The sequence below is a fragment of the Homalodisca vitripennis genome, chromosome 2 (assembly GCF_021130785.1).
Source record: "Homalodisca vitripennis isolate AUS2020 chromosome 2, UT_GWSS_2.1, whole genome shotgun sequence".
NCBI lineage: Eukaryota > Metazoa > Arthropoda > Insecta > Hemiptera > Cicadellidae > Homalodisca > Homalodisca vitripennis.
The window spans coordinates 15752924-15768411 of record NC_060208.1 but is presented as its reverse complement, the minus strand read 5'-3'; the positions used below and the strand labels follow the sequence as shown (position 1 = coordinate 15768411).

The window sequence follows — 15488 nt, the reverse complement described above, 5'->3', positions numbered from 1 at the left end:
GGCTCGAGCGTCTACCTTAGGATTATTTGAAATACCATAAACAAAGTGATAATATAATTTTGGTAATAATCGTGAGAGAGGTATTTATAGGTTCTAGTCCCGAACACACAAGCAACACAATAATCTCTCATTGATCAGATCCAGTAATGACCTGTTTTTAACATCAAAGTCAAATAAATAATTTTCCCAAAACTTCCAATGAACTCGTTAATTTAGTGTAATATTTTTGCTATTAGATGATTTTGGAACGCTTTAATCCAGCCCTTGGATAGTTTTGGATTTTTTTGTCATTTGTTACATTTAATTAATTAGCTTGACATCAAATTAAGAGGCTAATTTCATAAATGTTTCCGTTGTTTTAGCTGGGTTCACTCTTTGTCTCGATTTATTGAATATTGCATGATGTGCATGTTAATCGTAACAATATATAAAATTTCCCTCACGCTTCTTTAATTTCTCACAGATTTTCTAACCGTTACAAAAAATGAAAACAGTAAGTTGTTATGAAATTTAATCTTTTATTTTAATTTTAATATTAATATAGAGTTATAACCGAATATTTAATTCAATTATAGTATAAAAGTAATATTTTCAAGCGTTTCACTTGTAGTATGATAAGATCAGATAATTATATATACTGCAATTGACCGTGAATCCCCAATAGGGTTCACTTTAGGCTGGTTTATAACTTACAGTTTAACCTACACTTGGTACTACTACCGTAAGTGGCCGTGAATCCCTAGTAGGGTTCGCTTCAGGCTGTTATATAACTTCCAGTGGAACCTACACTGGATGTATCTACCATAAGTGGCCGTGAATCCCTATTAGGGTTCACTTCAGTCTAGTTTATAACTTCCAGTGGAACCTACACTTAGTACTACTACCGTAAGTGGCCGTGAATCCCCAATAGGGTTCACTTCAGTCTGGTTTATAACTTCCAGTGGAACCTACACTTGGTACTACTACCGTAAGTGGCCGTGAATCCCTAGTAGGGTTCACTACAGGCTGTTTTATAACTTCCAGTGGAACCTACACTGGATGCATCTACCATAAGTGGCCGTGAATCCCTATTAGGGTTCACTACAGGCTGTTTTATAACTTCCAGTGGAACCTACACTGGGTGCATCTACCATAAGTGGCCGTGAATCCCTATTAGGGTTCACTACAGGCTGTTTTATAACTTCCAGTTGAACCTACACTTGGTACTACTACCGTAAGTGGCCGTGAATCCCTAGTAGGGTTATCTTCAGGCTGTTTTATAACTTCCAGTGGAACCTACACTGGGTGCATCTACCATAAGTGGCCGTGAATCCCTATTAGGGTTCACTACAGGCTGTTTTATAACTTCCAGTTGAACCTACACTTGGTACTACTACCGTAAGTGGCCGTGAATCCCTAGTAGGGTTCACTACAGGCTGTTTTATAACTTCCAGTGGAACCTACACTGGATGCATCTACCATAAGTGGCCGTGAATCCCTATTAGGGTTCACTACAGTCTAGTTTATAACTTCCAGTGGAACCTACACTTGGTACTACTACCGTAAGTAATGTTCACTTCAGGCTGGTTTATAGTTTTCAGTTGAACCTACAACATAACAAATGTGATTATGAACGGAGACCATGCAGAGCTTTTAGCTGGTCATTATATAAACTAAGTGATTCCAAAAACGTAAATGGCACATTGATGAGAAGAAGAGGGTTAAGTACCGTTGTACAACTTTCATAACGTAATTTGAATTGACGATTAATCATTCATTATTCATTGCCATATCACAGTTTAGCTGTTAAAAAGAGACTTAGAGAGTCGGGAAATTAAGACTGAGAATAAGAACAAAAAAGGGAATGATGAGTAGGAATTAAATAATTAATAGGGTTACAGTAGTATTTTTTTTAAAGGATGGGCTCTAGGTTTAGTTTTTTAGTTCAATATATGGCCTTTGTAATAATGTGATTTTTTATCGGATACAGTGCTAAGTAAAATTATAAATTCTACTAATCTTCTTACCCCAATCCTACTAAAACAGCTATCATTTTATTTAAACTGGCAGGAATTTAAATTGAAATACAAAGCCTTATACTATCTATGAGTGGTATGGGAAATGAGGTTCAAACTGGATACTACTAATGTGTTCTTAAAAACAACATTAGGAAGAATTATCATAACAATTTGTAGGAGAGCAGATCTTGCACACAATATCTGCTACAGGAATTTCAGTCTAAAAAAGAGCTGTTCAAAGATAAAATGAGAAACTGATTATGGATATTAATTTTTTCTCTTATTATACTTATCCCTCAAAACAATGTACATGTGTTAGAACATACTTTAAGTATTTGTTATATTATGAATCATGTTACTAGTAAATAGAAACGTACGTTATTTTCCGTGTTTCATTCCAACGACATCCTATAAAAGAGTCAAACAGTATACTGTGTTGTATGTTGTGTGGATGAAAAAATCAGCTACAAAATCCAACGGGAGCATTTTTGTATGGAGCAGGTCTCGGGGGAGCAGTTGGGAACATGCTTATCCAGTCCATACACTGAACGTTTTGTTACTTATGAAAGCTGAAAGGGGTTCCATGTTCGCCATTTCGGCCTGAATAGAAATGAAACACACCTAATATTTGGTACGTGACGACGGCATTGAAAAATCACTTTGCATATCCTGTTCCTGTATCGCATCAGCTAAAATGAGTTTGCTAAATGTGTGCTTTCCAATAAACAAAGTGTACGTATCATAAGATATAATGTGTATCCGGTTTATTTCCTGCATGTTTTAAAACGTAAAATATTTTACAACATTTTTGTTACTAAAAACGTTGTTTATTTATGCAAAGTAAAACGTACTGATTCTTTTTTAATATTAGGGCATTGCACCTCGTCATGTAATTGAATACGGGAACATCAGCTTGAATTTACCCTTATATACACATGTAGTTAAATCCGCCATGAGATATTTATTTTCTTTCATAACATTAATAAAAAAGGATGCAGATTTGATATACTTCCTTTTTAAAATAAATCTGGATTTTTAAGTTAAAATTTTTCATGACGCTTAAAAAAAATTGGAGTAATATTTGTTTTACACAGTTAGCTTAATTCATCTCAGGAAATTCTTCAGCAGTTTTAACTAGATTTTCTGTGTAATATTTTAAATTTAGAAAGTGGCATTGCCAAAATTACATTGTGCTATGCAGCTAAAGCGTTAAAATCTTTAAAACAAATATGGGCCAAATTGTTTTTAAATTTTGTTTTTTAGGTCAATTAAAATGTTTTTGTAAACACAATCAGTAAGTTGTGGCCATAACTGATCAAATTTTAATGGTCATGGTTGAAGTCATAAAACCATAATTGATTCTGAGGTAAAATATAAATACTGATTTAAGTCCAATACAATAATATAGGGTATGTACAATACATTTGCATATATTTGAGTAAAGATCGCATACTAATTTATATGAGCTTCTATGAGATGAGCAACGATATGAGAAAATAATGAGACAATATGCTCGTCTTTTAAATAAGTGCTCCGCAAAGTTGACCATTTATAGAGAGCACTATGAGCCTGGATGCAGGTTTTCTTAAATATCCCACGATAATTATAAAGATTATGATATCATAATATATATACAGGGTGTCCCGTAACTCTCTGGACAAATATATACGAGGTTCTTAGTCAATAGTCAACAATAAAAATAATGCTGAATAAAAGGCAGCTCTCAATGTGGGCCATGTCTTGTCTAAATCAGTTATTTATTATTCGATTTAAATAAATTGGGTATCATTACATGTTTGATAAAAGCCTCTAAAAACTGTTATTATTGTAATTCTTAATCAATTCTTTTAATACAGGTATTGAATGTTTAAAAAGTTTCAATGGCCGCCATTTTGAAAATAATAACCATAATTTTAAGATATTCTTTTCAGTAGCTGGCCTTGTTATTATAAACATTTAAGCCAAATTTGGTATAATTCAATTCATTAGCTTTTAATATATTGTTTTATAAAAAACAGATACGTACAGACAGATGAGAAACTAAGCGTCGGAGACAAATGTTCATATGGTTAAATATGTCGTCTTGACCTTAGCAATAACGTGGTACAGTACACCTTTGTCCAGAGAGTTACGGGACACCCTGTACTTGTATATTGGTTTTTGTACAGTGTTTTACAGATTTTTTGGTTTTAAAACGTTTGCCACAGTGAAACTATTTCAGTTGCTTTGCAGAATATAGTTAAATTCAATTAAGAGACACAGCCCTATAGAATTTGAATATTAGTGCTTTAACTATGGGTTTTTTAAGTAATCTTTAGACAAAAACAAATTGTTGAAGACGTTTTATTGTTTTCTGCCTTTCTGAAGAACAAAGATCATCCCTCATAGTTATCATGGAAGTTAGATGAAAAGAAAGCTTTTTTGCGATAAATTACCTGTAAATAGAATTTTCCTGGAATTTACTAACAGTAAGTAAAGAAAGTCGTTGCATTATTTAAAGATAACTGGCGCTTCATCACGAACTTCTGTTTTGTAATGTTTAAAGTTGCGAAAAGTTTACCGCAATTTTTGCACTTAGTCGTTAAAATAAATATAGCATTATTTGCTGTGCGCTAGTGAAGCCTATCACTAGTGGGGCTAGAAACATTACAACGTCGCGACGGTTTGCACAATGCCTCAAAAACGAACTGACTTGTAATCTTGGAATTGTGCTCAAAGCTTCTTCTATATGAGGAACAGTTAGATTGAGTATAGTGCATTTAACACCCTGGGGTTTCACCAATTTCAGCATTAGCGAATATTTGTACAAAGGCAACCATTAAGGTTGACAGTAGAATAAATAGTTTTGCAAACAGACTCAGTATACTGGTTATATATTTTAACGAGTCACATATTAACACATGTGGCTTATTCATGCAGTAAAATAATTATAGTAGAATTTTAATTAAATGTTAAAAGTCGGTAACAACAATCTATATTAAAACTCTTTCGTTGGAGGACTCTGCCTAATTCACCAGACCTGTTTTTTATTTCAACACTGCTGTACCTAAGTTAATGAAAAGTTTGAATATTTGATATGGCAAAGTATATGGAGTAAGGTTTTATCCGTATAATTTAAATTTTTTATACAAATTAATTTAAATATACGAGAGAATGAGCTGATGGTGAAACGCCACTATGGAGTTTTGTTTAGTATTGTTGAAGCGTATCACTCAGTAAACTGTCACAATTATTTTGGTTTGCTGAAGGAATATGTGTTGCTTTTCTATCTGATTGTCTGTCTGTATGTCTCATCTCGAGATTGAAATGAGCTACGGAAATCTTGCACGCAACTTCATCTTGTTACACAACAAGTAATTTGGCGGTTCTCCTACCTTGTTGCTTGTAATATGGACCTAATAATATTCCCAATAATATGTAAAATATTACAATCATAACTAATAAACTTTATAATTGACAAATTTTAAAATTACAAAAAGTTGATTGAAACGAAAAAAGAAGAGTGAACATAAGGAAAAGTATGGTTCTCGGGAAATGAACCTCCATGATGCCTGTGCGCTAATTTGAGTTGCTCATGCTTAAATAAATAAAGGACTTGAGTATTTAACACGTATAAATTGAGAATATAATTTAAAAGGTTATATCTGTGTAAATTTTATTTGTATGTATTAAAGTATGAAATATTTTTAATTAGAATAAGTTTACAATGGGAATGTATAAGCAACAAGGATAAGCGGGATCGCCACACATTACAATGGGACTGTCATAGTGATAGCAAATGATAATGGGAACTTCCTGTTCCGTTCTGTGATCTGGGTCGCCGTTCACAGATCAGATCGTCCGCCCGTAGACAGACCTGCCTCTGCATCCTTAACAGAAAATGACAACAACCACTGGTTAACTTTATTTTTTTATGTTTAAATTTCATTTTATAAAAAATCAAATTTGGAAACTATTTACTGATATTTATAAAACTCACATGAGCAAGAGAGTATGAGTTAATGTTTGAAAAAGACTTAGTTAATTGCAGATGTAGAATTCCTGTCGATCTAGAATAGCGTGTGTTGAGTTCTTTCAAATTAATCAACTAAATTTTGTACACGTGGATTAAAAGAAATTCTATAATTAGTTGCCTTATTGTAAAAATTTAAGTTTCTTGAAATAAAATGGTACTTGGAAATCTTTGACATTAAAAAAAATCAACTTTCAAATTGATTTCTGAACTGTGAACAGGTGATCAAGATCTGATTTTTAAGCTGTCCCTTCCTCCCACCACCCCTGGAAATGATAATTTATTCAAAAAGAGATTGGGCGTATTTATATGGGTAGTAAACAATTTTCATTTTTTCAACAGTATGAGTATACGGTTTATACGAGGTTCTTAAAGGTAAAAATGTACTTTTGTGTATTTTGTAGATGACAGACATACTTTGAACGACGTGCTCTATATCGAGTCCGACTTCGCCTATGTAAATATTAAGTTAAATGTAAAATTTAAAATAAATAGTTGAAGATATCCTGCGGATAGACAAATCGGCAACAGAAGACGATAGGCTTCGCTAGACTGGATAAAATCCAAAATATTTATTTATATAGGTGTGGATATGTGGATAATCGATGAGAATTAATTTATGAATGTATTTTCTATGAAATAAAATAGATAATCACTTATTTTCCTGAAGGAAACTCATTTGAAGGAACTGAATTAAAATTAAATCCTTCCATTGTTATGATGATTATTTTATTTCAAAGTATTTAGTTCTTACAATGGCAGTGGTATGCAAATTGTAATACTTAGTGTACTCATTAATTTCAATATAAAAAGTAATAATACTAACAGGCGACGAGTTATCTTTTATGATGAATAACTGCATTAGAGCATTGGGCAACACGAATTTAAATTTACGAGCGTAAAATGCAGGTACTTGTAACTAAGAATTAGAAAATAAACAAATTTATTTAAATACACTCTGAATTAAAATAATATATTAAGGTGAACATTGCCTTGATTAAATTTAAGTACCACATTAGCCAGTTAAATTTAGCACTTGATTATAATTCAAATAAAACACAATTATGAACATTTAACAGTTTTATTGTGTTTTTATTTTGCACTTATACAATACACCACGTCCACATATCATTTGAAGTGTTGTAAAATAGTGATAAAAAGCAAAATAATATAATGCACAAAAAATTGCGTTCATATTTTAAGGAATGTTTTAGGAAGTTTGAAAAAGGTGAATGTTTTTGTATGTGAAAGGAAGGGCTGCGCAACAACTGGACTGTATTTTAATGAGGAAAAGTACGTGTCATTAGCTATTCATGAAACATCCGCCCTAACAGTGGTTAAGTTGCAGCTTCGTTTGTTTATTTAGAAACTCAATAATTATTATAAAAGACAGTAACGCACCGAAACATGTAAAAGTGCATCTGCACTTAATGTTTCCTTAACGTATAAAATAATCAAAAAACAAAATCTTTTTAGTAATTATATATAATGAGTTAGTGATACTACGAAATCTTGATAATATTTAAACCTGGGGACCTCTTAGTACAAGACCAAAATGAAACTCAACGTACATCATTTTGTAATATGTCTTCTGATCACCATCTATTAAACAGCAAGGTACCAGGATGTTGAAACATAAATCCAGATACCTGCCAAATACAATACATTAGGGATTTGGAGAATTATGTTTTCCTTGGGATTACGGTGTTGGAGTGCAATAAATCGCTTTTCGCTTAACAGGCTTCTATCAAGGCTACGGAGAGACAGACAGCCAGGCAATCAGGCAAGAGAAAAGACAGAAAAGGAATATGAAAAACCTCCAGACAGAAAATCTTCAAGTCAACTGAGTGATTAAATCCCACGGATAAGCTTTTAAGTGAAATCGTTCTTGAGATATCCTGCGAATGGTTAGACTATATAAAGGCTCAGCAACATGTTCATCATCAATCAAGGCGTTATCTATTTAGATATGCCGAAACATGCAGAATTTTCTAATTCATTCTTACGACATCCAGCGGAAAACAGATACGCAGGCAGGGAGACATATAGACACCCAGATGAAGCATTTTGCAGGTACTCTTAGTGAGAAAATATACAAAATGTCAAGTTTACAGATGGATATGTTGTCTGGATATCACTCTGAGTTATAGGCTTGGGTAATGCTCAACTAAATCCCATGGAGGGTCATTCACCATCATCGAACTCAATCATCAATCAAAGCGTTACCAATATAGAGATGCCGAATGTTTTAATTCATTCTTAAGGCATCCAGCGGAAAACAGATACGCAGGCAGGCAGACATATAGACACCCAGATGAAGCATTTTGCAGGTACTCTTAGTGAGAAAATATACAAAATGTCAAGTTTACAGCTGAATATGTTGTCTGGATATCACCCTGAGCTATAGGCTTGGGTAATGCTCAACTAAATCCCATGGAGAGCCATGCACCATCATCAAACTCAATGACATTTCTTATATATAGTAAAGCTTCATGCAATATTTTAGGTCCAAATGTATGTCTATATTCGTGATATCGTGTGGGTAGACAGATAGAAATTACACTTTCTCATCGCCTGGTATGACAAGCTTCGCTAGCGGTCAGCCAAAAATGTATTTTCAAAATATGATTCCTAAAGTGAGGGTTTTGTTGAAATGATTTTTCCCTTAAAAGTAACATAGAAAGATAACGTATGTGAAAAATGTGACTTTGATGGTAAGTGCCAAGACCAGACTGAGAATATAGTCTAACTGTGAGAACCTCTACTTCAATAACTAAGATAACGTTGGTAATCAATTTAATTGGAGGGATTGAGGGATTGGATTTTGGATCTAGTCTGACTTTCTGAGAGCCTCCACTTCAGTACAAAGGTAACGTTGGTAATCAATTTAATTGGAGGGATTGAGGGATTGGATTTTGGATCTAGTCTGACTTTCTGAGAGCCTCCACTTCAGTACAAAGGTAACGATAGTAATCAGTCTAATTGGAGGGATTGGATTTTGAATCTAGTCTGACTTTCTGAGGGCCTCCACTTCAGTACAAAGGTAACGATAGTAATCAGTCTAATTGGAGGGATTGGATTTTGGATCTAGTCTGCCTTTCTGAGAGCCTCCAATTCAGTACAAAGGTAACGATAGTAATCAGTCTAATTGGAGGGATTGGATTTTGGATCTAGTCTGACTTTCTGAGAGCCTCCACTTCAGTACAAAGGTAACGATAGTAATCAGTCTAATTGGAGGGATTGGATTTTGGATCTAGTCTGACTTTCTGAGAGCCTCCACTTCAGTACAAAGGTAAAAATAGTAATCAGTCTAATTGGAGGGATTGGATTTTGGATCTAGTCTGCCTTTCTGAGAGCCTCCAATTCAGTACAAAGGTAACGATAGTAATCAGTCTAATTGGAGGGATTGGATTTTGGATCTAGTCTGACTTTCTGAGAGCCTCCACTTTAGTACAAAGGTAACGATAGTAATCAGTCTAATTGGAGGGATTGGATTTTGGATCTAGTCTGACTTTCTGAGAGCCTCCACTTCAGTACAAAGGTACAAATAGTAATCAGTCTAATTGGAGGAATTGGATTTTGGATCTAGTCTGACTTTCTGAGACAGTAAAAAGGTGACGATAGTAATCAGTCTAATTGGAGGGATTGGATTTTGGATGTAGTCTGACTTTCTGAGAGCCTCCACTTCAGTACAAATGTAACGATAGTAATCAGTCTAATTGGAGGGATTGGATTTTGGATCTAGTCTGACTTTCTGAGGGCCTCCACTTCAGTACAAAGGTAACGATAGTAATCAGTCTAATTGGAGGGATTGGATTTTGGATCTAGTCTGACTTTCTGAGACAGTAAAAAGGTGACGATAGTAATCAGTCTAATTGGAGGGATTGGATTTTGGATGTAGTCTGACTTTCTGAGAGCCTCCACTTCAGTACAAATGTAACGATAGTAATCAGTCTAATTGGAGGGATTGGATTTTGGATCTAGTCTGACTTTCTGAGAGCCTCCACTTCAGTACAAAGGTAACGATAGTAATCAGTCTAATTGGAGGGATTGGAGTTTGGATCTAGTCTGACTTTCTCAGAGTCTCCACTTCAGTACAAAGGTAACGATAGTAATCAGTCAAAATTGGAGGGATTGGATTATGGATCTAGTCTGACCTTCTGAGAGCCTAAACTTCAATAAAAAGATAATGATAGTAACCAATACAATTGATGGATTGAATTTTGAATATAGTCTGACCTTCTGAGAGCCTACACTTCAATAAAAATCTTTTAAGGGTGGTCATCATAATTTAGATACGGAATTCAAATCCAGTCTAACTTTTTAAGTGCCTCCACTTCAATACAAAGCTTCTGAGACTAATAAGTATAACTGAAGGGAACTATTTTGAACCCATTTCACTTTGTTGAAGCCTTTTTATTGAAGCCTGTACTTCAATAAAAAGATAATGAAAGTAATCAATATAATTGGAGGTCTTGAATTTCGAATCTAGTCTGACTTTATGAGAGCCTCCACTTCAATACTAAGGTAACGATAGTAATCAATACAGTTGGGGGGGTCGGATTTTGAATCTAGTTTAACTTTGTGAGAGCCTCCACTTCAATACAAAACTTTTGAGAGTGGTTATCATAATTTAGATACGGAATTCTAATCCAGTCTAACTTTTTTAATGTCCTCCACTTCAATACAAAGCTTCTGAGACTAATAAGTATAACTGAACCCAGTTTCACTTTGTGAGTGCCTTCACTTCAATAAAAAGATAATGAGAGTAATCAATATAATTAGAGGTCTTGAGTTTCGAATCTAGTCTGACTTTGTGAGAGCCTCCACTTCAATACTAAGATAACGATAGTAATCAATATAATTTGAGGGATTTAGATTTGAAGTAAGTCTGACTTTGAGATGAGCCTCCACTTAATACAACGATATTGAGAAATTAATATAATTGGATAATAAATTATGGTTGGGAATAATATTTTTCGCGTGAAATCTAATTGTAGTCATAGAGTCTGAGTTGTACGGCTAAATATTTCACTTTTTATCATCCGCTTGTAATAATATTCAAGTGCATAGATTTCACACACGATGACCACTTTGACTTAGAATTATTTCTCCTTCTATTTCAGCTAATACGAATGTAATCTAATGGGAGCAGACCATGAGTGAAGGTTCACGTAGTTTTTTCCGTATTTATATCTTATTCACTGTATTATATTTATAAATAAGCTAAATGCATAGATGGTATTTTTGAAAATGTGTAATATCCATACGTCTTGATCCTAATGAAATTAAATTGTGCAGATAATGGAATGGAATGTTCTTGGTAAACTATTGAAGCGATATTTTATTACAATACTTTATAAATACAGTTTACAATAGGTATATGTTAAAATAATAGAAAATATGGTTTGGCTTAGTATATGACGGTTAAAACATAACTGTAACTTTAACATATATTGATTATTAAAATATTAAGAAAGTTCAATGAGAAATAGTTTACAATACTTATGTATAAAGACCGTTGACCCACTTTTCGTAGCTCCTTGTGAGACGTGGGATCAAAGTTTTTGCATGCTTTCCCCCATACATTTGTTGTACCTTTCGGGTATTTTCGTCATTTTCTACACTATGCAACTCGATTGCCTCTAAATCGAGAGCGTTATCGGGTTCTGCTAACATTAAAGGCGTTGTAAAACACAAACAGATGAGAGCCCAATCTGATAAGGCTCTCAAATCATCCTGGAGCTCTTCCTCAGAGAGCCGTGCCTCAGAGCCGAGATGCTCCAGAGTGCTGTTGAGAGTTTCCAGGTAGATGCTGTAGAGTTCCTTCTGCCTGGAATCCAGGACTTCACTGTTAGCACTACTCCATAGAAAGTACAAAAGATCCACCACTGGAGAACAGAATTTAGTTCTTTGATAGTCAAGGAACTTCACATCCAGCAAGTTTCCTGAACCATCATACTTGAACATAAGATTGTTGCACCACAAGTCTCCATGGACGAGAACATTGGAACCTGTCTCTTTAGGCTTACAGGCCATCACCCCTGAGTCCCATAACCTGCCTACTCGATCGTTGAAAAGCCGTTTGAAACTGTCAGCCACTCCAAACACGTCAAAAGCCTTTCCAAATTGGTTCACAAACCCTTCCATGAATGATCTGAATGACGTTCCTCCTTCGATGTAAAAGTTTTCGGCAGAGACTCCCTCAATAAATCTCAAATCGTCATGGTAACAAGCTAAAGATGCAGCATGAAATTTAGCAACAGTCTTAAAAACTAATTCACAGTGAGGGTAATCTAGCTGTTTGAATTTATCGGCAATGACGTATCCTTCGTCCTTCAAGTCTTTTAGCACAAGCACATTCTTTAGAGGGCTGTGAAAGCTCTTTGGGGCGAATTCATGATTTATTTTCTTTGACATTGCTGGCAACTGTTTTTCGTACATGATTGGTTCTCGGCTAAAATACTCTTCTATTTCTTTAAATACCCCTTCGACGACTGGAACCTTTATTATTACGGATGTGACCTGTTCTTGGCGTGAGTTCCCCACGCTGTAGACTACACGTACTCTGAACATGTCACTTGAGTAGTTGGATCCTGGAGGCATAACTGACTTGATGTCATAATCTATTATTGCGATGCTTGTCTGATTAATCTCCTCTTCCTGAAAAACTGTTTCTAGAAATTTCTCGTTCAGCCAGGCCGGCACAGTCAGCTCCGTCATCCTGTAACAGGAATTCGTTATGGTTATTATGCAGATCCTATATGTATCTCTCAGAATAACGATAATTTATAGTCTGCAGTATTTATAACTCTCCAAACTGTAAGTCTGTTCCGATGTAGAAGATGTCCTACTACGTCCACCTTCGCAGCAACACTTCAGAATGGGATATGTAACCAATATAGTCATGAGAAAACACCTTTAATTATGTTTCAAAAATATAATTATGTAGTGCTGGTGAAAGTGGGTTACTATATACACCACAACGTTTCTAATTCAATTTGTCTTAAATATTCCTCACTGAACTACTTCAGTTTTGCCCATTGACTCCTAAAATTAGAATAAAAAAAAATCATTTTAGGTCAATTATAAATATCAACAAGATTTTTTATTTTGCAGTTTAAGTAAATATTTTAAGATAACCAAAGACGGAGGATTGATTTCAGGTGTCTCTTTCAGACCTTTCAATGTAAAATATTATATTAACGAGTTTTTAAATTACAAGATTACAGCTTTTTTATTGTAGATTTAATTTTTTTCACTGATTTAAATTCACAAGTTATACAAAGTTTGATCAGTGATAAAATATGTTTTTTGCAAGAAAGATAAATACAATCGACATTTTATTCTTATTCAATTGATAAAGCTCTCATTTATTTTAAATTTGACGGGGAGTACATAGTTTGACATCAGTGTAATTAAAAATATGGCAAATATAAAAACCCCATATTAGTAGGCCTATGTGCAAAAATCGTTTCTACAACTTTTTTGTAGAAACTCGGATTTAATTTTTGCATTAGAGGAGAAAGTTTTAATATCTTAATGTACTTTTAATTTAAGATCTCTGCTCTTTGTCATGCCGTCTTCAACGGCTGGAGTTCTACAAATAATATAGCTAGGGTAAACACGTAGAATTTTTTTATGTGATGAAAAATGTTTATTGTTTGCAACTGCTTTTATCTTTGTGCACTGTTTTAAGTTAAATCAATCCCAATATTACTTAGCTATAATTACTACGACAATACCATACTTAAAAACAAAAATATTAAAACTAATATTCAAATTATTTATAAACCTAAGATTACATCATGTATTGAGAATATCGAAAAGGTTTTTAAGCATTATTGTGAAAAATAAGCGAAACTTATTCTACCTTGACATCTCACATCCACATACAGTTCGCCTAGGGTCTACACAACAGAGCTAGATGAAGGTCACTACACTTTCCTCCCTTAAGGTAGAGACCATTTAAGGCTGAGCATCCTGAAATTGATTCAGTGTCAGTATTGATCAGATAAATGGTTTCCTAAGCAGAGAAAAGTTCATAAGACAAATTTAATTGGCAATCAGCAGCATACTGCGATCAAAACTTATTCATTTTTACAAGTAACAATTATACGTAACTAATTAGATATTTCAATATGAATTCTCTTCGTAAGGAATAAAAAACCAAATACTGGTAAACTCTTTATAAATTTTCGTAGATCTCAGCTTACTTCCTCAGACGTAACATTGTATAAATATTTACAACATTTTATTATTAAACTAACTATAAATATAAACAAGAAAAAAGGACTGTAACTGAAAAATAAACAGTAAAAAAATACCTCACCGCTGATGTTTCATCAAAAATACCAAAGAGTAAAAATCTAAATTTTTAAAAATGAATGAATGTTGAAGCCTAAAAAAATTTTGATTATGATATAAGTTGATGAGCATTTTCGCTCCTTCTCAAATTAATCTATTTATATTTTCATTATCATGCAATGCTACATTATTAATGCCTTTTAATTATAACAGTTTTAAATTTTGTCATGATTGTGTTCCCTGGAATGTACAGCGAGGGGCTTGTCATCTCCATAAACAATACTATAACGGTAACCTGTCTTTATGATACGAACAGGGTTAGAGGTTTGGCTTATGTATTGTTTATTACAAAAATTATAATTTAGCTTCTATATTATGTTACTTGATTTGCAATGAATAATTCCTTTAATTGGGTACGTGTCAGTAACATAACTTACTTTTAAGATTTTGACTAGAGGATATGATTATGCATGCATCATAATGTGGTTTGTGACAGAGTTTACAACCGGTAATTTTTTTCCTCAATTTTTGTTTTTCAGATTGGTTTGGACTCAGATATATTTAAGATTTGTTTGTCTTCTAAAGATTACAATAGATGGTTTTGTAAATACATCTTTAGTATTAGTATTATTTAGTATAGATATATATTTGATAAGGAATGAAATATGTTTTAAATCGTAAAATACAATATAATAATTATATTACTTAACACATATTCAATATCATTTTTTGTTTATTTACTTACCTAAAACAAAATATATGGCGCCTAAATGTGTGTGTTGTATTGTGCAATTAAAAATCCTAAAACAACTCCCTTAAATCAGCAAGTAGAAAAGTACCGCTCACAAGTACGACTGTGCTACGTTATGAACTCGTGTATATAAGTGTTTCTTTATCTGTCAAGTGCAATTGATACAATACAGCATGATTAGATAACTACAGAGAGACCTTGTTGCGGAAACATTGTTGCATTGGAAAATAAAACCTGTGTTTGTTGGCCCACAACGTTATCTGTAGATACCAAATTCTAAAAATAGTTCTTCGTAATATCAGTTCCGAGAGTCTGAATCACTTACTCCTCATTGATTATGTGGCGATATCCAATATGGATTTAGAAAAATCCGTCTCATGGGTTTTGGGCAGTACATTTCGTTGGATACAAGATGAGAAGT

At 33.7% G+C, this 15488-nt stretch overlaps 1 protein-coding gene across 1 annotated transcript; it reads right to left on the bottom strand.

Moving 5' to 3' along the window:
- Window positions 1-8589: 8589 nt before the first annotated feature.
- Window positions 8590-15252, bottom strand: LOC124353589. The gene is made up of 2 exons (XM_046803501.1): window positions 15062-15252; window positions 8590-12733 (listed from the first exon to the last, which is right to left on the bottom strand). Exon 2 carries the CDS (start codon window positions 12730-12732, stop codon window positions 11515-11517), a length of 1218 nt encoding a protein of 405 aa, XP_046659457.1. The 5' UTR covers window position 12733; window positions 15062-15252; the 3' UTR covers window positions 8590-11514.
- Window positions 15253-15488: the final 236 nt, after the last annotated feature.